The sequence below is a fragment of the Oncorhynchus keta genome, unplaced genomic scaffold (assembly GCF_023373465.1).
Source record: "Oncorhynchus keta strain PuntledgeMale-10-30-2019 unplaced genomic scaffold, Oket_V2 Un_scaffold_29839_pilon_pilon, whole genome shotgun sequence".
NCBI lineage: Eukaryota > Metazoa > Chordata > Actinopteri > Salmoniformes > Salmonidae > Oncorhynchus > Oncorhynchus keta.
In genome coordinates, this window is record NW_026290908.1 from 109192 (window position 1) to 125000 (window position 15809).

The 15809-nt window shown below is 45.4% G+C and overlaps 2 protein-coding genes across 5 annotated transcripts in view; both read right to left on the reverse strand.

The window, feature by feature from the left end:
• Positions 1-421: 421 nt before the first annotated feature.
• gk (glycerol kinase) lies at positions 422-13348 on the reverse strand. 4 transcript variants are annotated; one of them, XM_052515694.1, is made up of 21 exons: positions 13033-13348; positions 11807-11880; positions 11588-11694; positions 11407-11484; positions 11216-11295; positions 10895-11032; positions 9212-9321; positions 9034-9100; positions 8773-8790; positions 6456-6491; positions 6274-6341; positions 6111-6153; positions 5879-5959; positions 5668-5746; positions 5364-5460; positions 5057-5262; positions 4797-4940; positions 2697-2711; positions 2483-2569; positions 1967-2053; positions 422-1518 (listed from the first exon to the last, which is right to left on the reverse strand). In XM_052515694.1, exons 1-21 carry the CDS (start codon positions 13123-13125, stop codon positions 1508-1510), a joined length of 1719 nt encoding a protein of 572 aa, XP_052371654.1. In that variant the 5' UTR covers positions 13126-13348; the 3' UTR covers positions 422-1507. The 4 variants fall into 4 exon arrangements, with proteins under 4 accessions (XP_052371654.1, XP_052371655.1, XP_052371657.1 ...); XM_052515695.1 differs by lacking the exon at positions 2697-2711; XM_052515697.1 differs by lacking the exon at positions 1967-2053.
• Positions 13349-13525: 177 nt separating this feature from the next.
• The window catches only part of LOC118375312 (transmembrane protein 272-like), a 3987-nt gene continuing 1703 nt past the window's right edge, over positions 13526-15809 (reverse strand). Inside the window, exon 1 of the mRNA XM_052515698.1 lies at positions 13526-15809. This exon is cut by the window's right edge and continues 1703 nt beyond it. The gene's annotated coding sequence lies outside the window, so the exon portion shown is untranslated.

Here is a 15809-nt window from a genome sequence, read left to right on the forward strand (position 1 = left end):
TAATCACATGAGAAATATGTCCACAGTACAGGGTCAGCTAGATGTATAATCATACCTGATGACAATTGAAACCAATTGTCCCTTGAGTGGCTTGAAAGTTCCTTTAAGAACACTACTGGTCTCCATTTGACTTTTAATATGAAGACTCAAATCAGTAGTCAGACTGGGCAGAAGCAGGAATTGTGCTGCCTTGGATTCAATCCGTATCGCGGAAGGTCCTTGTCAAGGCAATTAGCGATTGAGTCATCGTATACCGTGAACAGTCTCCAAACATCACCTTTTAATCTCAACCAGCTGTAATGCAGATCTAAGATATGGATTGAATCCAGCCTTTAAAGTCTGGTGTCTTCCAACCTGAAACCTTTCATATCTATTATGCTTACTCTGGACAGTGCATTCATTGGCCAAATTTACAGAAGTATTCAGTTGCCATAGAGACATTTTATTTTGGTACATTAAATCATATACAATGGGTCCCTTACTCAGGCTGCGTCCCAGTCAAAGGTTATACTCCTACATAGAGAACAGTGTACCATATGGGACAAACTCTCACTTAGAAGTGAAGTTGCCTCAGAGCACAGATCTAGGATCAGCTTACCCCAGTCCTCCATAAGAGGGGAACACTAACCACCCCCAAATCAGTGCATATGGGCAACTACATCCTTAACCAGCCTGTCTATAAACATGGCAACTTGAAAGTAACCACAATGACTAGTCCTTTACAATAACCCTGCATTACCATTTCTTAGGGCCACGAGATTCAAGTTCTGCTCTCCAGGCAGTGGGTTCAACCAAACAGGGTTAGAAAAGGTTCATCTCTCAGACCATTTACATACAACACAAACCCAGAACAAAATCTAACGTGCTCCAGAAACCCACATTGCAGTTCATTGTGAGGCCCTTACCAACCTTTCCAAGATAACGTTGGGAGAACTCATTCAGAACCCAAGACAACGTTGGGAGAACTCATTCAAGCACAACAGTGAAGTGAGGAATGTGTGACAGTGACAGCAGGGCAATGTTACAATTGACAGATTGTGTTTTTGGATTAGATGAGGAAGAGTTGTGTTCTGTGAATAGCACTACAGTTTGTCCAAGGATATTCACTAATGATAGTTGACCAAAAAAAAACAAACAAGGAACCAAAAATGACATGGATAGATATTGCATACACAACCCATCCCATATTCACCACCCCCACAGTCACTCAGTCACACAAGAAGAGCAATGTCCATTAGGATGTAGAGCAACATCATTCCTAAACACCAGATTTATTCATTACTGGGTCCATTCCACACTACAGTTCCCATCAGCTACTGGGCTCCAGGCCAACAGTTGGGTTCCCAGGTAACGGTTGGATTGGAGCGCTGACATGGAACGTTTGTGTTTTGGCCATTCAACCAAAGGTACGGTGAGGGAGTGGTCCGGGGAAACTGAAGAATAGCAGGATGTGTCCTATCCTGGACCCGCCCCTTCTGATCCACTGCAATGCATCACGGGCCACAGTCTACTTGTGACCTGGGTAAAAACAGAGAAAGAGTTTAATACCACCAGGCCACATAGGAGGGGATGTTTTGCTATAAATGCCAGGGATTGAAACTACAGGGTAATGTCGCCAAGTCTTGGAAGGAAGAGCTAGCAGGTGCTATGGTGTTACGCTATGGTGTTACTGCAGGAGAAACGATCAGGTAAAGCATGTGATTGTTGCAGTAGCAGAAGGTTGGGAGAACTAGCTTTCAGTCTAACTTTGTTAAGACAAGAGTTAGCGCAAAAGATACAGATTAACCACAAACACACTTCAAAACACCACTTTATCCCTCAGATCAACTAAAAGCTATATGATAGAGTACACACACACTTCAGTCAGATTCATTCATCCTTGTTCATACAAAGTACATGTACGTTTCACACACACACTTCCTCTCTCATGCACTGTTAGCACATCCACACTAAAGCGGACACTGACCTGCGATGTATTTTGCTCCAATTAACATGAACATGCTACCCAGAATGTAAAAGCCCAGTGGGACACTACTGAAGATACTAGTTTCACCTGGACGATGCCCAAACCCAGGTCCAATTCAAGCCAGACAGGAGAGAGAGAGAAACAGCAGGACACAGAATTACCACCTCTGGGTACAGTTTAACCAGCCTGTTCCAAGATCCCTTTATTTCTACTGTCTTGCCAACTCCTACGGTTATTGGCATGATAATGACCATAAGAGTTGGCAAGACAGCAAACAGGCCTGGGACCAGGTTACAGCTCAACAATAACATCGCCACTCTAGATTACAATTTCTTGGACTTTTTCAGTTTAGAAGAAGTTGACTGTGTTTTTAGGAATTGGAACAGCCACCCAATCTCACTGTATTCATTAGGGGCGCCACTGTTCAGTCTTACTGTCCCTGGTTGTTATACACGGTGCTATTATGGAGCAGCCTACATTAAACCTGTCAGTATTGAAGTGGAGAACAGTCCCTACCATTTCCATTAGAGATGGGTTCAGTGGTTTCCCAGTTCATGGCTCTCTGTACGGCCTTCTTCCAGCGAGCATATCGAAACTCACTCTCTACAGAAGACAAGAGGGGAGAACACGAGAGAGGGCAAGACCGATATAAATACATCATCCCATTTATTCACATGGGTACAACAGCAAACATTTTGCAGTTTGCTGGGTTCATGTATATTGTCCTTACCATAGGCTCCCTGACCTCCAGGGTTCATAGAGAGACAGAGAGACAGACATATATTTACCCATGTCTGTGTTCAAAAAAATAGGAACAGCTAGCAATGAGAAGGTAACAGGGCTTTACATGACCCTTACCTCAAGGGTTGATAGAGAGACAGAAATACTTTGACCCATGTCTGTGTTCAAACAAACAGGGACTGCTAGCATTAAGATAAGGTAACAGTGGTGTCCCTTACCTCCAGAATTGAGACAAATACTTTTGACCTACAGTACCAGTCAAAACCTTGGACACACCTACTCATTCCAGGGTTTAACTATTTTCTAAAGTGTAGAATAGTGAAGACATCAAAACTATGAAATAAAACATATGGAATCATGTAGTTACCAAAACAAACCAAAAAAAGTGTTAAACAAAATCAAAATATATTTTAGATTCTTCCAAGAAGCCACCCTTTGCCTTGATGACAGCTTTGCACACATTGGATTCTCTCAACCAGCTTCATCAGGTAGTCACCTGGAATGCATTTCAATTAACAGGTGTGCCTTGTTAAAAGTACATTTGTGGATTGTTTTCCTCCTTAATGCGTTTGAGCAAATCAGTTGTGTTGTGACAAGGTAGATGTGGTATACAGGAGACAGCCCTATTTGGTAAAAGATCAAGTCCATATTATGGCAAGAACAGCTCAAATATGAGAAACAGTCCATCACAGGGCTCCCGAGTGGCTCAGTGGTCTAAGGCACTGCATCTCAGTGCTTGAGGCGTCACTACAGACCCTGGCTCTATCACAACCGGCCGTGATTGGGAGTGCCATAGGGTGGTGCACAATTGGCCCAGCATCGTCCGGGTTTGGCCGAGCTAGGCAGTCATTATGAATAAGAATTTGTTCTTAACTGACTTGCCTAGTCAAATAAAGGTTAAATATTATTATTTAAATAAATTATTATATAAATAATTACTTTATGGGATGAAGGTCAGTCAATCCGGAACATTTAAAGAACTTTGAAAGTTTCTTCAAGAGCAGTCACAAAAACGCATCAAGCACTATGATGAAATTGGCTCTCATGAGGACCGCCACAGGAAAGAAAGACCCAGAGTTACCTCTGCTGCAGAGGATAAATTCATTAGAGTTAACTGCACCTCAGATTGCAGCCCAAATAAATGCTTCAGAGTTCAAGTAACAGACATCAACAGTTCAGAGGAGACTGTGTGAATCAGGCCTTCATGATAAAATTGCTGCGAAGAAGCCACTACTAAAGGACACCAATAAGAAGAGACTTGCTTGGGCCAAGAAACACAAGCAATGGACATTAGACTGGTGGAAATCTGTGCTTTGGTCTGATGAGTCCAAATGTGAGATTTTTGGTTCCAACTGCCGTGTCTTTGTGAGACGCAGAGTAGGTGAACGGATGATCTCCACATGTGTTGTTCCCACCGTGAAGCATGGAGGAGGAGGTGTGATGGTGCTTTGCTGCTGACACAGCGATTTATTTAGAATTCAAGGCACACAACCAGCATGGTTACCACAGCATTCTGCAGCGATACGCCATCCCATCTAGTTTGCGCTTAGTGGGACTATCATTTGTTTTTCAACAGGACAATGACCCAACACACCTCCAGGCTGTGTAAGGGCTAGAAGGAGAGTGACAAGTGCTGCATTAGATGACTTGGCCTCCACAATCACCCGACCTCAACCTAATCGAGATGGTTTGGACAATTGATGAGTTGGACTGCAGAGTGAAGGAAAAGCAGCCAACAAGTGCTCAGCATATGCGGGATCTCCAAGTTGGAAAAGCATTCCAGGTGAAGCTGGTTGATAAAAAAGCCAAGAGTGTGCAAAGCTGTCATCAAGGCAAAGGGTGGCTACTTTGAAGAATATAAAATATATTTTGATTTGTTTAACACTTTTTTGGTTACTACATGATTCCATGTGTTATTTCATAGTTTGTCTTCACTATTATTTTAAAATGTAGAAAATAGTAAAAATAAATAAAGACCCTTAAATGAGTAGGTGTGTCCAAACGTTTGACTGTTACTGTAGGTCTGTGTTCAAACAAATAGGAACTGCTAGTATTGAAATAAGGTAACAGTGCTTTACTTGTCCCTTACCTTCAGGATTGATTTGTGGCTCAAACTTCTCAGAGGTGACCTCACTGAGGTCCTCAGGACGCAGGCTCCAGACACTGACCCCCTCTGCTGCCCCCGCAGCCATGGCCGCCCCCAGGGCAGTGGTCTCAGGCATGGAGGGCTTCACTACAAACACATTCTTCCTCATCATTGTGGATATTAACATAGTTTGTGTGAAAGAGAGAGAGAGCGAGCGAAAGACAGACTTATAGAGACAAAGAAACAGAGAGAGAGTCTCTTACCAACGGGGATGCAGAGTATATCAGCTTGCAGCTGCATCAGTAGTCTGTTGGAGGTCATGCCCCCGTCCACCTGGAGCTGGGTCAGAGGGATGCCACTGTCCTGGTTCATCGCATCCAGGATCTCTCGAGTCTGGAAACAGACAGCTTCCAATGCAGCGAAGGCCAGGTGACTCTTGTTAGTGAACTGAGTCAGACCACAGATTATCCTGTGTATGAGAGCGAGATATTTGACACTTCTTGATTTAACATTCCTTCTTTACCAAATGTAAGGGAAAGAGAATGGGCTCATTTAAAGACTAGTACTCACCCTCGTGCACTGGGCTCCCAGTAGGGAGCGTACAGACCAGAGAACGCCGGGACAAAGTAACAACCGTACGACGTGCCCACTGAAGCCGCCAGTTTCTCTGAGGATGAAGGAAACGAAGAGGTATGGAGACGGGAGGTATGGAGACGGGAGGTATGGAGACGGGAGGTATGGAGACGGGAGGTATGGAGACGGGAGGTATGGAGACGGGAGGTATGGAGACGGGAGGTATGGAGACGGGAGAGAGTTCTCATGATGTGTTCTGGAACACACCCCTCTACTAGTGTTGTGAAGGACTTCCCCTTACCCAGCTCTGCGGAAGTCTGAATGATCCCCAGGTTGTCCTTCAGCCAGCGAACCACAGCCCCCGCTATGGCCACTGAGCCCTGGCAACGACCAATCATAGACCAGTAGGGGAATTAAGGACCAATCAGAAAATAGAACTGACAACAGACCGATCAGGTCAGATATGAATGCATAATAGTGCAGTACAAGTTTAATCTATGATCCATGCCTACCTCTAGCGCGTAGCAGGCAGGTTTGTCTCGACCTAGTTTGTAGGCCACCGTGGTCAGTAGGCCATGGTCTGACATGACAGGCTGCAAGAGATAACAGTTAAACAGATATGTTAAAACAGACCTTTCAAGAGACATGCAAATGCCTGTCTAGGCTGAGTGATGTCACAGATGAATGTTCCACATCTTAAATTTGTTTTTTGTTTTTTGTAAAGATGATTTGGAAGAAAATCACCTTGGCTCCAGTGTTTCTGAGTAGAAAGCAGCCAGTTCCATATCTGAAGGATAATCATACCTGGTCACTGACGTTTGTCACAGCAAAATATCTCAAAACTTACAGTACATCCCAAATATATGGTTCTATCACCAGCTATGAAAACCTTATGGAGAAGTCTTACGTGTTTTTGGCCTGCCCTTCCTGAAAGCACATCTGTCCAACAAGAGCAGCCGATTGGTCCCCAAGACACTGTAAACAAAGGCCGTTCAGATAGGTGGGAACAGGTGCCAATTACTCCTCATAACATCAGGAAATGTAATAAGAGACCTTGAACAGAGTAAGACAGGATGTTTGAAAACCTACCCCTGAGATGGGTATGCCACTAAGAGAGCCCGATTTCTGTCAAAGAAACAATAACGTGTTAGAAAAATGAACCAGCTTCACAGCGTAAAATTCTGGCCAACTCTGTTACCACAAGACCCAGCAAAGAAAGACTCTTCCCTGTATGAAACAGTTTGATGTTTCAAGCTGCTGTAGAAGAAGTGTTGCTTGTGTACAGACAGACTGTAGAAGTGTTTTACTCTACAGTACGGTGCTATAGCCAACAGACGTTCTCGATGCAGCCAATCAAAGAGCATGAAGGAGACATGTTGTCTTGGAGACAAATGGTTTAAGGCACACCAGTCAAATATCTTCACTCTCATTGAACTCACTATAACCCTCAATCACCAACAGGGGCTAGGGATCGAAATGGAACGGAGACGACCGAAATGGGACTGAGTGGAAGAGTGAAGAGATTTACAGAACAGCTTGTAGAAACATGTCAACAGGATGAGGAGCAGCCAGACAGGAAGTGGACAGCAGCCCACTGAACACCTGGGCAAGGTGTGGGGCATTGCAGTAAGGTGTAGGGCGGCATCATCCACAGTAGCAGAGCGACATGCCACGACAGGAGCAGGAAGCACACACCCATCCAGTACATTTCCAATCTGATCCAGAACGGTTTGGTGGATATCTGTCTGTTTCAGTCCGACCTGACTACTCAAGATGTGTTCTACAAATACACTACAAAAGCATGTGGACACCTGCTCATCGAACATCTCATTCCAAAACCATGGGTATTGCTATAACAGCCTCCACTCTTCTGGGCAGGCTTCGGGGACTTGCTTCCATTCAGCCACAAGAGCATTAGTGAGGTCTGACTGATGTTGGGCGATTAGGCCTGGCTCGCAGTCGGTGGTCCAATTCATCCCAAAGGTGTTTGATGGGGTTAAAAAGTCAGGGCTCTGTGCAGGCCAGTCATGTTCTCTAACACCGATCTCGACAAACCATTTCTGTATGGACCTCGCTTTGTGCACGGGGGCATTGAAAGGTCCTTCACCAAACTGTTGCCACAAAGTTGGAAGTACAGAACAGTCTAGAATATCATTGTATGCTGTAGCGTTTAGATTTCCCTTTACTGGAACTAGGGGGCATATGAAAAACAGCCCCAGAACATTATTCCTCCTCCACCAAACTTTACAGTGTGCACTATTTATTTATTTTTACCTTTATTTATCAAGGTAAGTCAGTTAAGAACCATTTCTTATTTTTAATGACAGCCTAGGAACAGTGGGTTAACTGCCTGTTCAGGGGCAGAACGACAGATTTGTACCTTGTCAGCTCAGGGGTTTTGAACTTGCAACCTTCCGGTTACTAGTGCAACGGTCTAACCACTAAGCTACCCTGCCTATTGGGGTAGGTAGCGTTCTCCTGGCATCCAACAAACCCAGATTCATCCGTCGGACTGCCAGATGGTGAAGCGTCATTCACGCGTTTCCACTGCTCCCGAGTCCAATGGTGGCGAGCTTTACACCACTCCAGCAGACGCTTGGTATTGTGCATGGTGATCTTAGGCTTGTGTGTGGCTGCTCGGCCATGGAAACCCATTTCATGAAGCTCCCGACAAACAGTTATTGTGCTTACGTTGCTTCCAGAGGCAGTTAGGAACTCAGTAGTGAGTGTTGCAACTGAGGACAGACTTTTTTTACACGCTTCAGCACTCGAGGGTCCCGTTCTGTGAGCTTGTGTGGTCTACCATTTCGCGGCCAACCCATTATTGCTCCGAGACAGTTCCTCTTCACAATAACAGCACTTACAGTTGACCAGGGCAGAAATTTGACCAACTGACTTGTTGGAAAGGTGGCATCCTATGACAGTGCCATGTTGAAGGTCACTGAGCTCTTCAGTAAGGCCCTTCTACTGCCAATGTTTGTCTATGGAGATTGCATGGCTGTGTGCTCGATTTCATACACCTGTCAGCAACAGGTCTGGCTGAAATAGCCGATTCCACCAATTTGAAGGGGTGTCCACATACTCTTGTGTGTGTAATATATATATTATGTGTGTACCATGAAAATCCGTTTCACCCAAACTTTTAAAATGCTTTATATCCTATACAATAAAGGGGCGGAATCAATATAAGTACATTTAGGGTGAGGCGTAACTCTCTAAAAATAAATATACTTGTCTCAAAGCCTTCAAAAGTCTTGCTCAACACATCTGACCGTTGTCTTGTCAATGGCTTGGAAATGCACCTTTGGATGGTTCAGTCACTGACACAGAGGCAAGATGACTGGGGATCACATTCTGACAGAGCATTAACAGTGATGAGGACATCGATGTGGACCCCCATACTCACCAGGCTAGAACATATTTTCTATAGACAACAGGGACACACACAAAAGAATGCTTGTGACAACACCTCAAGCAAGTACAGACTATGAAAAACAGACTAAATGCCCTACGAATGTGATTCATAAATGCTTATGATTGGATAGAAGTACAGCTAACCACAGGTTGTTGCATAATAATCATAAGCATGTTGAATAGACAGAGCAACACTTCATAATTCACCTTCTCCCAACCCACAGACATTCACACAAAGACAATGGGGACTTACCATTAAGCCGTAGATTTCTGAGGAACTCCTCACTTTTGGGAGAATCTCCATTGGAATATCAAAATACCTGAAAGAAATAGTCAAAAACAGGAACAAGTGTAAATACACAGAAGATATGGTTTGTCTCACTGAATGGACATGTATGAGGGAGTACACTATGTACTGGACGTTCACCTACTTGCAAAGCTCTGGGTCCCAGTCCAGGGTGTGGATGTTAAACAGCATGGTCCTGCTGGCGTTAGTCACGTCTGTGCAGTGGACTCCCCCACTCTTCCCCCCTGTCAGACACTGTGGGGGTCAAACACAGACACCCGTCAGACACTGTGGGGGGTGGGGGTCAAACACAGACACCCGTCAGACACTGTGGGGGGGGGGCAAACACAGACACTGTGGGGGGGGCAAACACAGACACTGTGGGGGGCAAACACAGACACTGTGGGGGCAAACACAGATACCTGTCAGACACTGTGGGGGGCAAACACAGACACCTGTCAGACACTGTGGGGGGGGCAAACACAGACACCTGTCAGACACTGTGGGGGTCAAACACAGACACTGTGGGGGGTCAAACACAGACACCTGTCAGACACTGTATGGGGCAAACACAGACACTGTGGGGGGCAAACACAGACACTGTGGGGGGCAAACAGACACCTGTCAGACACTGTGGGGGGCAAACACAGACACCTGTCAGACACTGTGGGGTCAAACACAGACACCTGTCAGACACTGTGTGGGTCAAACACAGACACCTGTCAGACACTGTGTGGGTCAAACACAGACACCTGTCAGACACTGTGGGGGGGCAAACACAGACACCTGTCAGACACTGTGTGGGTCAAACACAGACACCTGTCAGACACTGTGTGGGTCAAACACAGACACCTGTCAGACACTGTGGGGTCAAACACAGACACTGTGGGGGTCAAACACAGACACCTGTCAGACACTGTGTGGGTCAAACACAGACACCTGTCAGACACTGGGGGTCAAACACAGACACCTGTCAGACACTGGGGGTCAAACACAGACACCTGTCAGACACTGTGGGGGTCAAACACAGACACCTGTCAGACACTGTGGGGGTCAAACACAGACACCTGTCAGACACTGTGGGGGGAAAACACAGACACCTGTCAGACACTGTGGGGGGAAAACACAGACACCTGTCAGATACTGTGGGGGGAAACACAGACACCTGTCAGACACTGTGGGGGAAAACACAGACACCTGTCAGACACTGTGGGGGGAAAACACAGACACCTGTCAGACACTGTGGGGGGCAAACACAGACACCTGTCAGACACTGGGGGAGGGGGAGAAAACAGACACCTGTCAGAAACTGTGGGGGGCAAACACAGACACCTGTCAGAAACTGTGGGGGGGGGAGCAAACAGACACCTGTCAGAAACTGTGGGGGGCAAACACAGACACCTGTCAGAAACTGTGGGGGGCAAACACAGACACCTGTCAGACACTGTGGGGGGCAAACACAGACACCTGTCAGACACTGTGGGGGGAGCAAACAGACACCTGTCAGACACTGTGGGGGGAGCAAACAGACACCTGTCAGACACTGTGGGGGGAGCAAACAGACACCTGTCAGACACTGTGGGGGGCGAGCAAACAGACACCTGTCAGACACTGTGGGGGGTGGGGGGCAAACAGACACCTGTCAGACACTGTGTGGGGTCAAACACAGACACTGACACAGACAATACTGGACACATGTAAGATCTAGTCAGAAACACAGAGGACAACTTGTCTTGGAGTAGGCAGATGGCCATGGTGGGCCTTTCCTATCCTTACCACTCACACACAGACATCATAAACCCCATCTAAAGAGGTGTGTCCCTCCTACCCAGATGAGCCAGGAGTCGACGGTGCCGAACATGGCTCTGTGTGTCAGGACTGCCTCCGCGACCTCATCCACATTATCCATCAGCCAGCGAAGCTTCACAGCACTGAAGTACGTACTGATTGGGAGACCAGTCTTGTGCTGAGCAGAGAGGGGGGACAATTATAACACATACCTCAGAGAGGTAGAACTGAGCTTATTCTTTTGTTTTACTTCAGATAGTTGGAATAGTTGGATCGTTTCTTGGACATTTGCCTTTGACATCCGGGTAAACTAGGCCTGATAAAACATGACTGTCTGCAGTCGGTGTCCCCGGCATCTCACCTTCAAATGGTTCTTGTTTCTCCCAGGTGTCTTGTTGATCAGATGCTCCACGGTCGACTGGGTCCGCAGGTCCAGCCACACTGCACACAACCAACACAACCTGGGTCTTTAAAATCCTTCCAGGCCTTAGATGATGGCTTTATAGGTCATGAGGAAAGAGATGTGAACACAGGCACATATTCATATCTCACCGATAGCATTGTAGAGTGGCTCGCCTGTCTCTTTGTCCCAAACCAACGTGGTCTCTCTCTGATTGGTCACTCCAATGGCTAGAAAGGTTCACGTTTGGTGAGTGAAAGTGACAGACTGTAATATGAGGAAGCATTTGCATGGGTGTGTTCAGTATGTGGTGTGTGTGTGTGCGTGTTTTACCTTTGATGTTGGAGATGTCAATATTGAGCTGGGTGAGTTTCTCACAGGTTCTCTCCATACACTCGTACACAGACTGCAGGATCTCTTTGGGATCCTCTTCCACCCACCTAAACAGAGGGTTCAAGGAGAGAGGTTAATAGACCTCAGAGGTTACGGGTCATCCAGTTTGAATGGAACTAATAGGGGATTTGTAGAGGCAACACGGCTGCATGTACCGACCCTTCCTTGGGGAAACTCTGGTTGATCTCAACCTGGTGGTGACTGAGGAGCTCGGCTGTTTTAGCATTGAACACCTGGGGATGAGAAGAGAGAACAGGAGTAAACATCTGGACCAAAGCATCTGCCAACTAAACCGCAGAGTGGAACTGAAAAACAACACAGACGACAACAAGCGAGACGGACGACAACAGGAGAGACGGACGACAACAGGAGAGACGGACGACAACAGGAGAGACAGCACACAGAGTTATGATGTATCAGTTGTGGGAGAGGAGAGGAGACAGTGTTAAGGGAGACGGAACAGACAGCTCCATGCCCAATCACAGTAGTATCCTCAACAGCAGACACCTCTCCAGGAAATGTGACAACAATAACACAGATAGCTCTTTAACAAATCAAAAAGTGTCCTTGTTAGCTTTCACACAAACACACACCCACCCCTCCTTTCCTGCCTTCCCTTCAGAGGTCTAGTGAAACATTTAGAGATTTTAGGGGTGACCCGTCAGTCAACCTGTCCATTCTGGTCCAAACTGGCTTCCGTAGGACACAACAGCTGGTTTCAATGTGGGGTAAGAAGATGCCATAGGGGAATAGCAGCAGGGGGAGGACTGGGACAGAGTGAGGGAGAGAGTCCCTCCAAGCCTACTGTTACACAAACTTCAGGCACTGGAGGATGTGCTGGTCTGCACAATGAATGAATTACAGACTCAGCATTTCTATGGCGGCTACACATTAGAACAGGATAGTCCTATCAAAGGGCTGGTGTGTGTTCAGGCTTTCACTCCAGCCATCAGGTTCATGTGTTTAACCAAGTATTTCTGCTGGAGAAAGAGCCTGCAACCACACCAGCCATTTGGAGATTTAGGCCGAATGGCTGTAACAACCGAGATTGGACACCAACCACCCTTGCAGAATTTACAAGCCGAAATGACATCCAAGAGGAAGACAATTTTCCTAGCTAATTGACTAAATTACTGAGTGAACTGTCCCTTAGTTAGTCCCACTAGAGTCCTGCGTGTTCATGCATGAATGAACGATTACTAAACAACAAATCTGCAGAAAGCACAAACATTCGGTCGATAGGACTAGAATAGAATGTGCACGGCTATAAAGGTTATATTAAAAAAGCTAATCGGAGAGTTATAACGAAATCAACCGGGTGTCTAACTAGGTTATTTAAAGGACAAGAAGAACCATTCAATGCGACGGCGGGGGTTGTAACTCACCAGGAACCGCGTCGAGCTCGTACCCTGGTCAATGGCAGCAACGAGTGGCCCCAGCATTACCCTGCTCGAAGACGCAGCCATTCTACTGTTCATGTGCCCTGTGTCCTTGCGGTGGTCGGGGCTAGCACTGGACTGTAGCTGGGTTTCTTTTGCCGCTGCCTCTACCTAGCTACTGACACTTCGACCGCTTAAACTCACAGAGACGCATGCGTGGGACTGCTTCTGATGACGCAGCAGCACCAAACATTGCTATCTGGGATCCTTGGGACGTCCCTACCCTTTTACCTAAACATAACGCTTACCTACAGTAACCATTTTAAATATCAACGTTAATGGACGTCCCAAGGATTCCAGATAGCACAGACCAAACCAATGCGCAGGGATTGGGCGCGCATAGCCAATGGCGTGAGGGATTGGCGTTTCCTTTAACAGCTCGTCAGAAGCGTCTTCGAATAGACCAATCAGATTTGGAGGCACGTCCAAACTAATTCGGGTAGACATATCAGAGTGGAATTTATGGCCTATTTAGCTACTGCCTCCAAAATAAATAGATTTCATGAATGATTGTGTAAGACTTCTGAAAAATGTATTATTTATTTGCATTCAAATGTCCTTATGATAAAAAATGAACACCAATTCAATTGAGAGATTATTCATCACACCCACTAAAGATTATAATGACATTTAAAAAATGAGCTGTCGTGAGATTACGCTTTCATAGTACTTGATTTGACCACTAGATGGTGCAGTAGTATTGCTGTACTGTTAGATTGGCGGCGTTCAAAAAGTATCTTCCACAAGTCAAGAGCCTAATGTAACAGTGCACATTGCCTCCTGACAAACAAAATGATTTAAAATACTATATAAAGTGCAAACATGAATTAATAAATATTAGTGCTAAAATCCTACATTGAGTTAAACACAATATACTGTACATGCTGACACCTGTATTGATCAAATGTTGATCTGGAACTGTATATAAAACATGCCTTGTAAATTCATTTCAGACCCTACAAAGTACATGAAACATATGTAGAATTGTAGTACATGTTTCATTTGTGTAATTTAATATCTAAAAAGACAATTACATTGCACAAAAACACCCACACATGATGCAGAGTCAAGTTAACAACAGGCTTCTAGGCCCACCTGTGTGGTTACATATGATACATGTAGATTTCACAAGATTTGTTTGGGAGCTGCCACCAGAATGACTCTTCTTTCCTAGTGCAACTGTCTAGGTCACGTATAGAGGCCTAGAACTTCTGTTAGTTATGCTAAGGTGAGTCTTTCCCTGCGCTCATATCTCCCAGACGTTACACACCCAACCTCACCTGTCGCTCTGTTCTTCTAACTATAGAACCATCAAACTGCAATGCTCCACTGTTCTACTAACTACAGAACCATCTAACTGCAATGCTTCACTGTTCTACTAACTACAGAACCATCTAACTGCAATGTCCCACTGTTCTACAAACTACAGAACCATTAAACTGCAAGCTCCACTGTTCTACTAACTACAGAACCATCAAACTGCAAGCTCCACTGTTCTACTAACTACAGAACCATCTAACTGCAATGCTCCACTGTTCTACTAACTATAGAACCATCAAACTGCAATGCTCCACTGTTCTACTAACTACAGAACCATCTAACTGCAATGCTTCACTGTTCTACTAACTACAGAACCATCTAACTGCAATGTCCCACTGTTCTACTAACTACAGAACCATTAAACTGCAAGCTCCACTGTTCTACTAACTACAGAACCATCTAACTGCAATGCTCCACTGTTCTACTAACTACAGAACCATCTAACTGCAATGTCCCACTGTTCTACTAACTATAGAACCATCAAACTGCAATGCCCCACTGTTCTACTAACTACAGAACCATCTAACTGCAATGCTCCACTGTTCTACTAACTACAGAACCATCTAACTGCAATGCCCCACTGTTCTACTAACTACAGAACCATCTAACTGCAATGCTCCACTGTTCTACTAACTACAGAACCATCTAACTGCAATGCCCCACTGTTCTACTAACTACAGAACCATCTAACTGCAATGCTCCACTGTTCTACTAACTACAGAACCATCTAACTGCAATGTCCCACTGTTCTACTAACTACAGAACCATCTAACTGCAATGCTCCACTGTTCTACTAACTACAGAACCATCAAACTGCAATGCCCCACTGTTCTACTAACTACAGAACCATCTAACTGCAATGTCCCACTGTTCTACTAACTACAGAACCATCTAACTGCAATGCCCCACTGTTCTACTAACTACAGAACCATCTAACTGCAATGTCCCACTGTTCTACTAACTACAGAACCATCTAACTGCAATGTCCCACTGTTCTACTAACTACAGAACCATCTAACTGCAATGCCCCACTGTTCTACTAACTACAGAACCATCTAACTGCAATGTCCCACTGTTCTACTAACTACAGAACCATCTAACTGCAATGTCCCACTGTTCTACTAACTACAGAACCATCTAACTGCAATGCTCCACTGTTCTACTAACTACAGAACCATCAAACTGCAATGCCCCACTGTTCTACTAACTACAGAACCATCTAACTGCAATGTCCCACTGTTCTACTAACTACAGAACCATCTAACTGCAATGCTTCACTGTTCTACTAACTACAGAACCATCTAACTGCAATGCTCCCACTGTTCTACTAACTACAGAACCATCTAACTGCAATGTCCCACTGTTCTACTAACTACAGAACCATCTAACTGCAATGTCCCACT

Excerpts from the sequence above, each read along its gene's own strand:
- gk (XM_052515694.1), bottom strand. The coding sequence starts at position 13,125 with ATGAACAGTAGAATGGCTGCGTCTTCGAGCAGGGTAATGCTGGGGCCA. Across the intron at positions 11,881-13,032 it reads CGAGCTCGACGCGGTTCCTG|GTGTTCAATGCTAAAACAGC; the intron begins GTGAGTTACAAC and ends TCTCATCCCCAG. Across the intron at positions 11,485-11,587 it reads TGACATCTCCAACATCAAAG|CCATTGGAGTGACCAATCAG; the intron begins GTAAAACACGCA and ends GAACCTTTCTAG.